Source organism: Anser brachyrhynchus (genome assembly GCF_964034855.1).
Source record: "Anser brachyrhynchus genome assembly, chromosome: 1".
Classification (NCBI taxonomy): domain Eukaryota; kingdom Metazoa; phylum Chordata; class Aves; order Anseriformes; family Anatidae; genus Anser; species Anser brachyrhynchus.
Window position 1 is genome coordinate 187,916,141 of NC_137694.1, and position 14,580 is coordinate 187,930,720.

At 39.2% G+C, this 14,580-nt stretch overlaps 1 protein-coding gene across 7 annotated transcripts in view; it reads left to right on the forward strand.

The window, feature by feature from the left end:
- The window catches only part of STARD13 (StAR related lipid transfer domain containing 13), a 297,430-nt gene that overhangs the window by 38,434 nt on the left and 244,416 nt on the right, over positions 1-14,580 (forward strand). For 5 of the 7 annotated variants that reach the window (XM_080568407.1, XM_080568405.1, XM_080568400.1 and 2 more), the window contains exon 2: positions 7,441-8,350. In XM_080568407.1, the coding sequence (XP_080424533.1) occupies positions 7,613-8,350 (738 nt within the window). In that variant the 5' untranslated portion in view covers positions 7,441-7,612. Of the gene's footprint in view, positions 1-3,670; positions 3,871-5,753; positions 5,977-7,440; positions 8,351-14,580 lie in introns of those variants that run through there. The other 2 variants (XM_080568408.1, XM_080568406.1) reach the window with 2 other exon arrangements.

The window sequence follows — 14,580 nt, forward strand, 5'->3', positions numbered from 1 at the left end:
AGCCTCCCTCACCCCATGCTTGGCTGGGCCCTGCCAAGCTTTGCCAGTGCAGGGAGCTGAAGCAAGAGTCAAGGCATAGAAAGGACTAAAAATCAGGATCAGGACTTGAAATTTGACTTGCTGTTGTAAGGGAAGCTTGAAGCAAAAGCAGAGCACTGAAGAGTCATTGCAAGTTGTTGGAGCTATTGGGGGAAGCCAAAAGATTATGGGAAAATGAAGGGCTGTGGGGTTGGTTTGCTTAAGGTCATTGGCTCATCCCTATTAATGAGAAACCAGTGGGTAGGGGGAAAGGCGTGGATGTTTCCAATGAAATGCAACTCCTCCATAAATAGAATTAGTAAGAACAGTTCAGCTTATGAAAATAAGTGTTGACCTTCAGTTATGATGCCTGTTGAAGCCTCTGTCTCCTCGGTTCTTTGTGTAAATTCAATCATGACAATCAGTAAATCAAACAAAACAATTCTTATGGATGGAGGATGAAATGTGACTAAGATATGCCTTCATTGTCATAAAAAACTTTAATTCCTGTTTACATCTCTTCTGCCTGTGTGGTCACAGTAGACCCAAGCTTCACATTCCTTATACACAGATGGTGGATAATAATAAGTGAAATTAATACGAACTGATACATTCCCATGAAAGCACCAAAGGCAATGATATGTTTTCCTTCTTCAAAGAAGCAAATAATTTTAAGGAACTCTATTTCTTTCATTATTACAGAATTACGAACCGTACAATAAACACAGATCTATACCAGCCTCTGCCCCTATAAAAAAACAAAATAACTGCCATTTTCCAGTGTCTTTTGCTGCTGAAGAGTGTTACAGGTCCAGCAGAGATTTGTCAGATGGAAGAGGGCAATTCTGGAAGCCACCCAAAGTATATCCACTTGCAGACTGTTGTGAAGAACAATTTTGAATTTTGTGCTGATATATAGCTTTCAATAGACAAGAACTAAGTCCAAAAAAAAAAAAAAAAAAAGAAACAAGATACTTGCTTGTTTCTTTTGTAACCTGTAAGGTGAGGTGGTTGTCTTATGTTTTTTTCTCTTTCATCTGCTTAAAAAGATATTTAAAGGTGTGAATATTACCCTTAGGTTGTCCATCTTAATATAAATATCCTCCAGCATAAGAAAACCATTTCTTCCAGCTTCTTCCCTCTTGTGCAAAATGAAGATTCATTTCCAGCCAGTCTATTGAGCATCCCATGAACATATGTAATGGAATTCACTTTACAGGCTAAAGAAACAGAGCTGGTATTTAAACTGGAGGGAGACCTGTGTGTCTTTGCTTGCTGAAAGGCTGTTTCCTGACTTTGATCTGGATTGGCTACTTAGATGAAGAGCTAGGATTTTACTGATGCCAAGAACCTCAACCTGAAGGGAGACAATTTTTCTTTCTTTTTTTTTTTCTTCCCCTATGTGGTTTATCCAGTGTTATTTTTAAAGTATTTATTAGGTGTTGGTTCATTTTGGGGCCTCTGTTTATGAACAGTGTCTGCGTATGACTGGCTGCCTTTCCTGTTTCATGTGGATTGCACTGATCATATAAAAACAAAGCCAAAGTATTCAAGGACAGTGTATAATAAATTTCTAGTTTTATTTAATAACACAGATTACAGATAATGCATATGCATGCATGCGTACACAGCTTTCACCCCTTCTTCTCTGTGAGCATTAGGATTTTCAGCAACTCCACATCAGGCTTCATGTCTCAGGTAGTTCAGTTGTAATCTTAAATCACTTGAAATTGCCTTCTAAAAGCACATAGTCAAACAACCTCAGGCCAATATCTCATCAGAAGCTTGATTCTGCTTTTCATAGGTGCAAGACAAAATATTTAAGGCAGAATAGGGATTAGAGAAAAAAAATAATTGAATGCAATGCTAAAATAAGCCTAGTGGCAGAAGGAAGGATCTTACTCTTTACAGATACGTCATTCATGTGCAGAGAGACATAAACCCTCAGTTCACCATTCATACCTGACTCCTCTTCAGTACCTTCTTTTGCAAGGAAGCAATCAGGTGTGCAACAGTTATGAGACTTTTCCTGGGGCTTGCCTAGCCCTTCGCTCTGCTGGTGCTCAGTCATTGATTTTGCTCAGGATTGTAACCACTCAGGGCACAGTCTGCACACAGCAGAATAATTTGCAAAGCCGAGGCCCACGTTATGTAAACTGACTAGGACTCAGCATCCATCTACATTCTTAGAAACTCCCTGAGTTGTGTTACAGAAGGTAATTGATCACCTTTGTCACAATGAAGCCACTGTTCCACTTTGTGGTAAACTGACCGTGACAGTGGTGTTGATGATGCTGGTTGGGACCAAAACACAGATCAGTCAGGACAATGTCAGGATGTTAGTACCTTGACTGGATTAAATTCAGTCTTTCCCTCCTCTATGTTGGGAGAAGGTCCAGTCAATGTAGACACATCAGTGAAGATGGTGGCTGGAAAACAGCACGTCTGTAACTAATGCACCTGAGACAGCCGTGAATGTAGGCCCAGCTACAATAGCAGAATGTCTCTTAATCATTGTAGTTTATTGAATTTGAGAAGATATTTTTCTTTTGTTGACAATGCAAAATGAGCTTCTATTAGAGTGGAGGTGGGGACAGACACGGCAAAGCTAAAGGGAAGGCTTGGTGTTGCAGCTGTCCGGGGACCATAAACACTTCTAAGCTGAGACAAGCCTCACTGAACTGTCATATAAAGTAATTCCTGTAAGATGATTGCCTCGATATATGGCTTCATTTGCTGAGTGACTCATTCATAAATACGCCAGATCCTTTGCTGACTGAAATACTGCTTAACTTCAGTGAAGGCAATCAGGTGCACGAGGTGTAAGAGGAACCAACATCTAAGCGCTCACTCACTGAAATGAGTCAGGAGGGACGTAGATTTGGCAGCATCTGTGAAGTGCTTCTGGATATTTCAAGGTGAAAAATGTCACCTGCTGCTGTTGGCAGGCAGGAGCCATTACACGAGCAGAAGAGTGTTGCAGCTCCTGCATTTTTGCTGTTTGCTTTGATCAAAAGCAATATACAAAAAGACATCCAAAATTACACTATAACTCGGCAGTCCTCTAGCCCCATATTTCCAATGGCAATTCATCCTTTCCCTTTGCAGGCTAGATTTGTAAATAACTGGTTTGTAATCACACCTGGAAACTCGCATGTCCAGTGTGATTACACTGTAGCCTACACTATAGCTCCATTTTGCATTGCATGCAAAAGTCTGTCTGCAAACCATGATCCCACCAATATACATAAAAAGGAAGACTTGTGAAGCCTTGGTAGAAAATGTAGGTGTTGAAGAAGCATAGACAAACAATAATTAGAATTTGCAAAGTGACATGGAAAGCTAATTTTGGTATTCCTTTATATTGGAATTATTATATCAAAAGGCATTTCGTAGCCTCCCTTTTCAAAACCTGACAGTATGCAGAGTGTGTGCACTGGAAACCTGGCTCCAGGTGCTCCAGGTGATAAAGCAGAGCACAATGTTCAGGTCTGGCACAATGTGAGGAATGAGGTCACACTATTTTTAGAAGTGCCTGGTGATCCTGCGAAGCATGCTTATGATCTCTCTTTACTTTTTTTTTTCTCTCCTTTTTTTTCTGTCTTTTTCTGTGAATAATTTGGCCAGTGCTTGCAGAAGGCTGTTTTAGCCCCAGGGATTCTCACACATACTTCTGTTGACAGAGTTCTTGTGCAGCAAGCAAGCTGAAATGCCTTTTGTTAAGGATCTGCTCATTTCTTTTTCTGTTCTGCCCCAACGCTTGGAGGATCTTTTGGCTACTAACTGAGTTCCTGTTGTTACGCTTATGGAAATTAACTGAATTGAAAAATATGGGGTTACCTTGCAAAACAGGTAAAATTATCATCAGGAAAAGAAAATCCTAATCTCCTAATTTGCTGTTAGTTTGTGTGTTTCACATTCTCTTGGCTTGTTTGTTTAATTTTTCAGGGGAAGATTGTTTAAGTCAATGGGAAATACTAAACAACGTCATTGTGAAAGGGAAACAAATGCACTAGGGGCTGAGGGGTAGAAACTATTTTGGATGAGTGTTGTTCCATTCCAGCCAAGATCAGGACTTGATTTGGTGGTTAACTGTGTCAATTCACATTTAAACTGTTTTCTAAAAAGTATGAAAATTCCATACATTCACATGCTCTGCAATGCCAAAATGGAGAATGGATATTGAAATGCACTCATGCACTCATTTAATCAGTGTTTGCAAAGTTATTTTAGGTGACTTGCTGTCCTTGTATTGACTCAAGAAAATATACGCGAGTAAAATCCTCCTATTTAATGTTTAAGCCTAATATGTGCTTCTTTTTTGTGTGATCTTTATGTAAAACCTGGTGAGTTTCAATACAATTTTTGGTTGTCTGTGCAAAGGAGAATCAAGCCAATAGAGCATGATACACAAAAATTTATCTGTGAGTCTGCACAGATACCTCTGCTTGTACCAAACTGTAAGAAAACTTTCCCTCCATATCATTTCACAAGCTGTACCTCATACCTATATTAACCCATTGCTGATTTGTATGAGCTTTCCTTGGAAAATAAAATTTAGTTTGTAAGTTTTAAATTAATTTGTGTAAAACCTGAAGTTGATTGGATATTACACCCAGATATGGATTTCACGTTACCTTAAAAAAAAATATATAACCTGTGTTGCTTTTTTTGTGCTCTTCCTTAAGCTGTTTTGGAGTTGGTTTTAGTTGGACAGTTAACCGTGGTAGTCCCTACATCGTCCCTCTAGTCAGAAAAAACACATATATGCCCAAGTGATTTTTATTTTTCAACATCTTAACCCACACCAGTGACTACTGGCACAGCTAATGCTACAGTATATACTGAGAATCACATATGCATATAAAAGTAATTTCTCTTCTTATAAAGCCTTGAAGACCTTTTTCAAAGAGATTATTATTTTTCAGAGCTTATAAGTGCATACATTTATAACTGTGGTGATAATTATCTTATTTTGTAGCTCTGTATTAGAGGCCTTTTATGACATGTACAGATTTAGCTCTGAATGTTCAGACCTCTCTGAGCTACACATTTTGCTATGGGCAGGATTTCCAATCCATAGCTCTGCCAAAAATGTTCCATTTTTAGGAGCTTTGAATGTCTATGTGTAACTTTTTATAAAATATAGAATTTGGTATTTTGTATGAGTGTTGTTTTTTTTTTTCCAGTCACTACTAGATCGAGTAAAAAGATATGTTCCACAGGATGTGTGGGTAAACTCATGCTCTCTTCTTACCACTTCCTCTTCAGATATTTCTTGCATAAAAGCAGCCTGCTCCTGCATGCTTTCTTTGTCCTGGCTTCATCATAGGAAAAATAAACAAATAAGAAGAGTCCAATGGAGTAAGAAAACCTAATAAAAGGAAAGCTTTTTCATGCCTTTTTAAACTGCAGAAATTACAGCTTCGCACCACATCCTGTAAAGCTGAAAATCATATGAAACAAAGAACTAAGCAAAGTTTAAAAAGAAGATAGACATTTATTTTATATGCTAGAATATTCAGAGATAACAAATATACAATTTTTTGCAGTGATTATAATTCACATTTTGGAGTTTAAAGCATCACCTTAAAATACTAGCAATAAATAATACATAATTCACTTGCCCCATGTAGAATTTGCCCCATAGTGTAGAATTTTTGTAGCTTCTTCTGGACCATTTTAAGCTGTATTTTTGTTTTGTTACAGCAAAGATGTTCCTACAAACACAGAGGTGTATTCCTGCAGGTGTTATCACAGTACAGCCTGCAGAGCAGCGTTACCAGAACTAAGGAGGGTCCAGGGAACAGGCCAAGGATGGGCAAATTCTGCCAGAAGAGAAAGAATGGCATTAGAGAAGGGTGAGGACAGAAGAGAGAGTTTGGGTGGGAGCCCTGGAGACCTGAGGATTTCTAATCCTGCTGGAAGCTTCTGAGAAAATGAGGGCTTCAGATGCAGGTTTGTTACTTGTGTGTAGACACTGCAATCTACTATTGTGTAAAAAAAGACATGGGATGAGATTCTTCTTGCCTTTGTCCGTCTAAAAGTTGTGTGACTGGTGTAAACATTTTGTCTAGCCCACCTTCATAGTTTTGGATAAGGCGGTCATGCTAGGAGGGTGACTCATCTCATGCCAAAATAGGTATCCAAGATAAGTGAGAGCATTTACCTTCAGGAAGCATTTTTCTCCCTCCACTGACTCCAGCAGGAGGCCAGACAGCTTACAATAATGTCAGACTTTTACATAGCTAACTATAGCTGAGAGGAAGGCTATCTAAATTGTGCATACCTGCATGCTCACCCCCTCTGCAGCTGAAATTCAAATGAATAATGGTAATATCATGAATCTAAATTTTCTACCTATGTACAATACTCTTTCTGTTACCCAAGGTATGTCTATAAAACTAAAATATATACTCACCAGCAATAAAATACACCTCGCTGGTAGGCACTGCTTAGCTTATGGCACAAGCAGTGACAGGCACATCACATGCCAGCATCTTACTCTGCTTGCTTCCCACTTTGACAATCACAGCACTGCCTTCTGACAAGCCTCCCCCATCAGTGACAGGCCTGCCACGTACATCAAAGGCATAAGCTTCTCTTCTTATTTTGAAAAGCTTCTGTTCTGCTTTGCTGTCTCACAGATGGAGTACTGAAACAATCATTAAAATAAATACTATCAATATTCAACCTGTCACAAAAAGTAACTTACATCTAAGGGTGAATGTAAGCTACTCAGTGATGCAAGATCAGTTCCTCGCGGCTCCTGTCTTCCCGTGCGTTGGAGGTCCACAGACTAGATGCGAGCACAGAAGTTAAGGCTGATTTAAACCAGACACGGGCAACTCTGATGTAGAACTGAAGCTTTCTGTATTTCTAGCCTTCTCTTTTTGCTTTGCAAATGTATTGGAAATGGACAGGTGCTGCACTGCATTGGCAATTCAGAGGAGGCGAGTGACAGAAAACTCTACCTGTATTGAAATGTCCTTCCTTTTCTGTCAACTCCTTTGACTCCTCGCTCTTCCTCATGACATTTCAGTAGCTTTGCCAAAACACTGTAAAAGTTCTCAATAACTGAACAGACAATAAAAATACAGTGAATAAGAGGCACATTTTGGAAACAAGCATCTAACATCAGACTGAATGATTCTGATCCATTGTGTCAATAATCAATGTAAAGTCAGTATTTTAAAAACCATTTCTGCATTTGCCAGTTCTTTCCTGGTCTTTAAGGTAAAGAAGTCAGGGTTCTGATGTTTTAAGTTCATTTAGTCTGCATATATCAAATATTTCTGAAGAGAACTCTAAGTAAATTCGATATAGGAATGTCATATTTCAGGATTACTTCTACTGATGCACTCCAATGCAAGCCTATTACCATCAATAATTTTTTTTTCTTTTTTTTATTTTATTTTTCAGGAACAGAGAGGATTCAGAGGATTGGTCTAAGAAACCAGGCATTAATAATGATTGTGTGATAATGGTTTTGGAAAAATAAGGAGGTATTTCCTGGCTATGTATGTGAAGTGATGTATCTTAAGAAAATCAAGAATGAAGTCATTTTGATCTCTGATGGGTGAAGCTCGTTGGAATGGAAACCAACATCTATGCAGAAGGACAAGGCTCGCCACATCTTACCACCAAGTGCCTGGGGACTCCAAAGGGAGCAAAGTATGAAGCATTCCAAAGAAAGACAGAAGAACAGGAAAGTCCATCTGAATTTCAGGATGTTTTACTGGAACCTGAGTTGAGTTTGCTGTCTGTGGCTTCCTTATTAGACCACAGCGAGACATCCTTGCGACCTAGCAGGGCTGCAGGGGGTGTTAGTGCCAGCAATCAGTGTGAAGCAGAGCAGCTTCGTAAGGAATTACTGTGTTCTGCAAGGCACAAGCCAAAGGAGGACCCATTAAACCTTCCCTTGCACAGAGAATGGCCACTCCTTACAGGAAGAAATTCAGACAGAAAAACAGAAAGAAGTCTCGAGATCAGAGTCATAAAACACAAACCAAGTGCAATCACATTTTCTGATTTTGAATTTTTACCACATGAAGTTAATACCGAACTCCATATTTGTGAGGCAGGAGATGCAGGAGATTTTTCATCTGAAGAGGAAAAAGCAGATGGCAAAGACGATGACGATCTGTTTACAGAGCTGCCGCTGTATGAGGCTTTTTTCAATGGTCTTCACAGAAGGAATGTTTTCCCAAGAAAGCAAGCTAAACATGAACTTACTAAGGATCAACACATCTGTCATGCAGAAGACTGTGATGATCGTTCCAAAAAGGAATTGAAGGACCATGACAAGGAAGAAAAACACATGGAGCTGGAGGTAATAGAAGCTACTCTTTTGTTCCAAGTGTGTTTAAAATAAGTGGTGTCATTTAAGCTTGGTTACAGGAGAACTTACACAATTTTTTATACAGAGATAATGAATGTTAATTACATAATTAAGAATATAAACCTACAGTAAAACATACAAAATGTTAAAAATATAACGCTAGGCTTTTACATTAAACAAATCTATTTCTTCAGATTGGCCACATTTCCATTGGATTGAACCTCAAACAAGGATTGCTGTTTTCTTTTTAAATGGGAACATTGGCTTAGTTTCCCTTGCTCCTAGAAGATCATATATCATGCCACATGCGGCAGATATTCCTGGCTATTCCCTGAGTCTATTGACTGTCCCAAAGGGATACAGCTCTGGTTTCCTAGAAGAGTATCGTTATTTCTTTATGCTGAATAATGGCCTTTTTTAGAGTAGAGGCACCACAGCACTGCTCCTCCTAACCTACAGCACTACCAAGTAACAGTGATTTGTGTATTCTTATTTCAATAAAATAATACGGAGTACAGGTGACCATCTGGTCTATAATAAAATAAAAAAAGTTTTTATCTGTAATGTTGCATATCCTGATGCTCTACAGACCAATGTCCAAAGTGAAAAGACAAGAATATTTAGGATGAAATGAAATACATTCTGTAAGAAGAATCATCCATCTATAACTTTTCCCAAAAAAAAGGGGTTGAGTAAATTAGCTGTGGTTTTTTTGAACTGGAGGAACAGAAGCTTCCCAATAGAATACGCAAGGCTTTCCTCCTGCTCCCAGCTGGTGACAAACCAAATGCCTGGAGCTAAACATGTTTATCGTTGGAGTAGTTCAGCTCTAGTACAGAAATATGAAGTGATTCCAAACAGTGGAGAAAACAAACTCTTAAAATTCCAGCGTTCCTGAAATGGCAGCAAATCTGGAACTGCAGGTCAGTCATACCTTTCCTTCCTCTCTTTTCCATTACTCCTTCATTTTTAAGTTATTTTCAATATAAAAACAGTTTTGCCTTGAAATCCAGGGTGGAGCTTTCATCTTTTACCAAGAGTCTTCTATTTTTCATTATTTCTCTATTTTCTTTCTTTTACTTCTAGAACTTACAACACAGAGTTGCTTCATTGGTTTCTGATTAAATCAAAGAAAGGAAGTAGGGTCAGGACTCAAATGTCCAAGTTAACACCAGAATTATAGTATATAATTCTTAGTTACTTCTCTCCTTTAATACTGATCCATTTCCAGTTTTGGGTGACTAATTCTGACCTTAACTGAGTGGTAAATTTGTGGCTGCACTTGACACTGATCCCAGTGTAAGTAGGAAACACATCAGCTCACAGAGAAATATTACACATTTTCACAAAAACGTTTCTCAGCAGCTAATATTAGAAAACCAAGGTCCAGAGATGGTTCCAAAGCAGTGCACCTTTTGATGCAACACTGACCCTGAAAGATTCTTGGGGCACACATTTTATTAAATGATTGCATTGTTCCCCTGCCCTAAGCCATGGCTTGCTTCCTCATTTACTCAGACATGGTATTCCAGAGGTTCCCGTTAATATAAATATATAACAAAATGCACGCGCAACATCCCTTGGATTCTGTTTGCTGAAGGTCAATCCTGTAGATAAAAGGGAAAGGCTGGGTGCTGCTGTCATTTAGTTTACTTTATATCTATGCCATAAAATAAACTCAAGGATGCAGCCTGTAGTGCAAAATAATGGATTATAAATTGCCAGACAAGCATGTGAAATTACCTAGTAAATCTCTGAGAATGTGTCAAAACATTTCAAAAACTGTACAGATGCAATGATGCAGTCCTGGTTTTCATTTTTTTTCCATGTAAATAAGTATGTATCATCCCAGAAAAGCCTCCAAGAATTAAAAAGGGATTATCTTGTCTCTAAAATTTTAGCAGCAGTCATGCATTAGTACTCAGACCAAAAGCTCCCCCCGTGACTCTGTTTCAAGCCTATGCTAAGCAAATGTATGTCATTGTCACATTATTTATTTGTGTTATGTAGAAATGGGGCTGTGGAAGAAATGTCTTTCTGCTGGAAAGAAAACGAAATAAAGACAGCATGGGGTAAAAACGTTGTCAAAAGCAACCATTACTGCTAAGCCTCAGACTTAAAAGTAGTATAAAAACCAAATCCTCTCGACCACACAGATCCAGGCTATCAAAGGTAACGCCGTGGCCAATACCTGGCTGAATCCTTGCTAACAGAGTTCACAGTGAAATAGCAATTAAGATTGACCCTACAGGGTCATTCCTCGGTACACGAACTTGTTCCTGACTGCAGAGGGATGCACTGCAGCAAAACCCCTATTTTTGGTGGAGACAGTAGGAAAGGCTGGCACCTGCCCCACGCTGGAGAGCACAGCCCCTTGTGGGCAGCAGCAGTGAGCAAAGCTGGTGTCCGAATCTCCTCTTAAAACAGTTGTTACAGGCATCTGAATAGTAATCGTGGAACTCTCTGAGTGTGCTGAACAGTAAACAAGTACAGTGAAGACGGAAAAAATACAACTTGTGTATGCTGCTCATGCTGCTACAAGCGGAAGAAACGCTGCTGAAAGCAATTCATATAATGGTGCCCATGAAAAATGCTCTGTCTCTTTGTCCAAAGGCATACAGAATCTGCCTGTTCTGTGTCACACCAGATAAATGACACTTCTGTTCGATTTATGAATGCACTGTGGTCCCTGAGTCTCCACCCTTAAACCAGTCCCATATATATTTTCCTATGCTTTCCTTGTAAAAAAAAATTGGCAGCTGTTTTTCCTTTTCAGGAGCCTGTAATCAGTAGTATATTTAATGCCCAAGTAGACTTCTTAAAAGAAAAGTAACATTTATTTCCACTGAGGGAGCAAAACTTTGAAGATTTACAAGCATGTCTATATACATGTCTGAAATATTGTTCATGTTATTTCTCATTTTTTGAATGGTGATCTAGGTCAGATCATTGCTAGGACAGCACTGTAGAGATTCTGACTTCCTCTCTGTCTCGGATGGTAACTTTTTTACATCGTTCATATCCTTCTGATATTATCATCGGGTTTTGTTCTGTGCAGATGTTCTCTCAGTAACCCCGAAGAGGCGTCTTGAGACATTCTTCCTTGCTTGTTTTCCTTCAAGCCTTTAGAGTAAACGACATGCACTCTTTGTCCATGTAACCAACTCAGCACACAGTGGCAATAAATCTTGTGGAATAGCTTCTGAAACATAATATTTCTCTAGATTTCCATTTCTTCAGACTGTACTGAGCAGGGCCCAGCTGATAACCACATTTAAGCAGGAACTACCGTGCAACTTTACATCAGTGCTCTTACCCTATTCTTATATCACCTCAGAACAATGCACATTATTTCCAGGAGTAGCATTACACTCAAGAAAAAAAAAAAAAGATATTTGATAGATATTAGGAAAAAAAAAGGATTATGTGATCATACCCTTGATAAAGTGAATTATCATGGTCCTCCCTCTCCTCAGGGAGTGTATAGAAATCCTGCTGATGTTGGGGGGCTGCTGCAGAGATGTGAGCATCGTCTTACACATGGTAACAAGCTGGAAACCCTCTCTGGGACAGCTTCAAAGCATCTCTTGGGGGAGCCCATCTTAGCTGTTTTAACAGCCAAAACACAGCTTTCTGTCTCTCCTGACATTTTTTAGGGCACCTAAGTGAGTTGTCAGAGCTTCCTCTCAGAGAGAAAGGGGCACGCCAGGATGCCCACATGCTGGGAAGGAACAGCTTTGCGTCATGCATCTTCCCGTGCACTGAGGAAGATCTAAAGCCAACACGACTGTTGTTTTAAAGCCAGGCGCTGATGGTCTGATACCTGCATTGAGTGTTCCCTCACGCAGCGGGTTTAAACAAAGAGCAAGATACCACTCCCTAGGCACATGGGAGACAAGATGACCCAAAGAGATAATTTAGGTAATTAAGGCAGTATTCAGAATGCATATAATCGTCGGGGTTTGGCTTTCAGACCGTATACTCACAGATGTTTGCAGGAGGCTGCACAGTCCCGGGACGGGCCTGTACAGTATCAGTAGTCCCTGTGTACAATATTGAGTAGCACTGAAGGGGCAGCTGTGCCATCGCCTTCCTCCATGAGTAAATCTTAGCCTGTTTTAAATGAAACTGTGATCTTCTGAAGGAGACTTGTGAAAGCTCTGTCGCTTTTGACGCTTAAAGCTAAGCCAGCTGAATTCTGGCAGTGGTTACAGAAAACAGTCCTTTACTGGCAGGAAGATGGATGATTTGGCTTTCCACTTTCTCTTTCCTTGATGATTCACTTATTTTCATTAATTTGCTTCTTCCGTCCTTGTATTACAATTAGGTAAATTTTACCCTCATTATACAATCATTACTGAGTGACAAGTTTGACAATCGCTGTATAAGCTTAGACCACAAGTGTTCAGATTCAGGTTGGAATAATTTGCTGAGATATAATGGGGAAGTTTCCATGGTATCTGTCCTACATTTTGTCTGATTCTGGCCCATGTTTTCATTCTGTTTTTCACAGAAATTCACCAAAGCAGGAAAACAAGAAGACAAATAAATAAGGACATGTAGGAGGAGATAAATATTCAAATATTTATTCAAAGATGAAGTCTTTGAAGTTAATTGTAATTCCTTAAAAGACATGTATTCTTCTGTGTGGTTTGTAAATACTTTAATTGAATAATCATATCCAATGAAAAAGGAATCAGAAAATTTGAAGTTTGGGATGATGAATTTGCTTCATTCAAATCAGAATGAGATAATTCAATTTAAGTGATCAAATCAGAGCAGTAGCGAGGCCTACAATTGTGATCAGTAATTGCACCTGCCAAAGGACGCTTCTTACGCTTACATTTGAACGGCTTAAAGTCTGCTCAGTCCTTGTGCTTCGTGCATCCCTGCTCAGTGCCTGGCTTGGCCACTCCGAAGCACTTTTCCGAGAGGTACTTTCCTGTTTTCATTAATGAGGCTCTGGAGCTTAGGTGGAATTTAAGCTATCTGAAAATTGCCCTGCAATAGTCTCGTCTTCTCTGATTCAGTTGTACGAGAGCAAAAACTAGCAAAGAACATACTAGAGTGGAGCACAAATTCCTTCTGCCATTCCTCCCATACTTCAGAAGTTTGTTCTTCTCTTTACCCTATCAAACTGAAACTCCAAAACTAGAGGAGGAGAACGGCTGCAAGCTTGGGGTGGCTTCTTCACGAGACTTAATACAGTTATTATTATCTCCCTTTTGCTCATCTTCTGCAGACATGGGATGCCTACCCAGGTAGGAGAGCCAGGTGCTGAAATAACAATTGCCAGGAAAACAGAGCGGTAACTTTAGGGGAGGAAAATGGGAAATGACTTGTGTAAGACAGGACTGATGTCACTTTGTACATTCACGTTTCCTTGGTGTGTCTGTCAGACCTGGGCTTTCTGTGTTTCAGTTACACATTCTCTGAAGCCGATAGGTGGAAATGCCGTTAGTTGAACTTTGCAAAGTTTCTACCATTTATTCTTGTTTTCTGCCTGCCTGGGAAGGAAGTTGGGGAACTGCCGATTACTTTAGCAATGATGGATTATTATGAGTTAATAAATAAATACAATCAGTTCTTAACAATAATGTCAGACAAATGCTGGCTTAGAAACAGATTCTAATTACTAATTTAAAAGAAAGAGCCTTTTATTAATTTCAGGCATTTGAGGTACTAATGGTGAACATAGCATTTTTACAGAGTCCATTTTTCTCTAATCCCCCTTTTCTTAATAATGTGACAATTAGGATAGGACATTTCTTTTGTCCTACTTTTTGCTATGATCAGAGAGAGCTGTAAATGTAACCTCACATCTCACTAATGTGGAAATTAGCTGTACAGCTGTTTCTATTACAAAATTACAGGAACTTTGGAAAATAACTAGTCACAAACATTAAATCCAGGACATGCTGAAATATCATATCAAATTCAAAGAGAATTAGTGTATTGGAATCGTGTAGGAAAACATGTAGATAGTATCAAAATGACTGTCCTCTCTCCTCCATAGACTCACATGCTGCTTACATGTTTTAATAAACATGCATGATTCATTGGTCATTACTAGAGAATTCAAAATTAAAATGCATAGGCCCTGAGAAAAGGGGCATGTTGTTTACAGCAGCAGATAACCTGTCTTTGAAATCACAAGACTGTCTTCAGCAGGCATCTCTGGCTGCTGGGCTGAGATTGGAGAAAACATAATACACACTGGT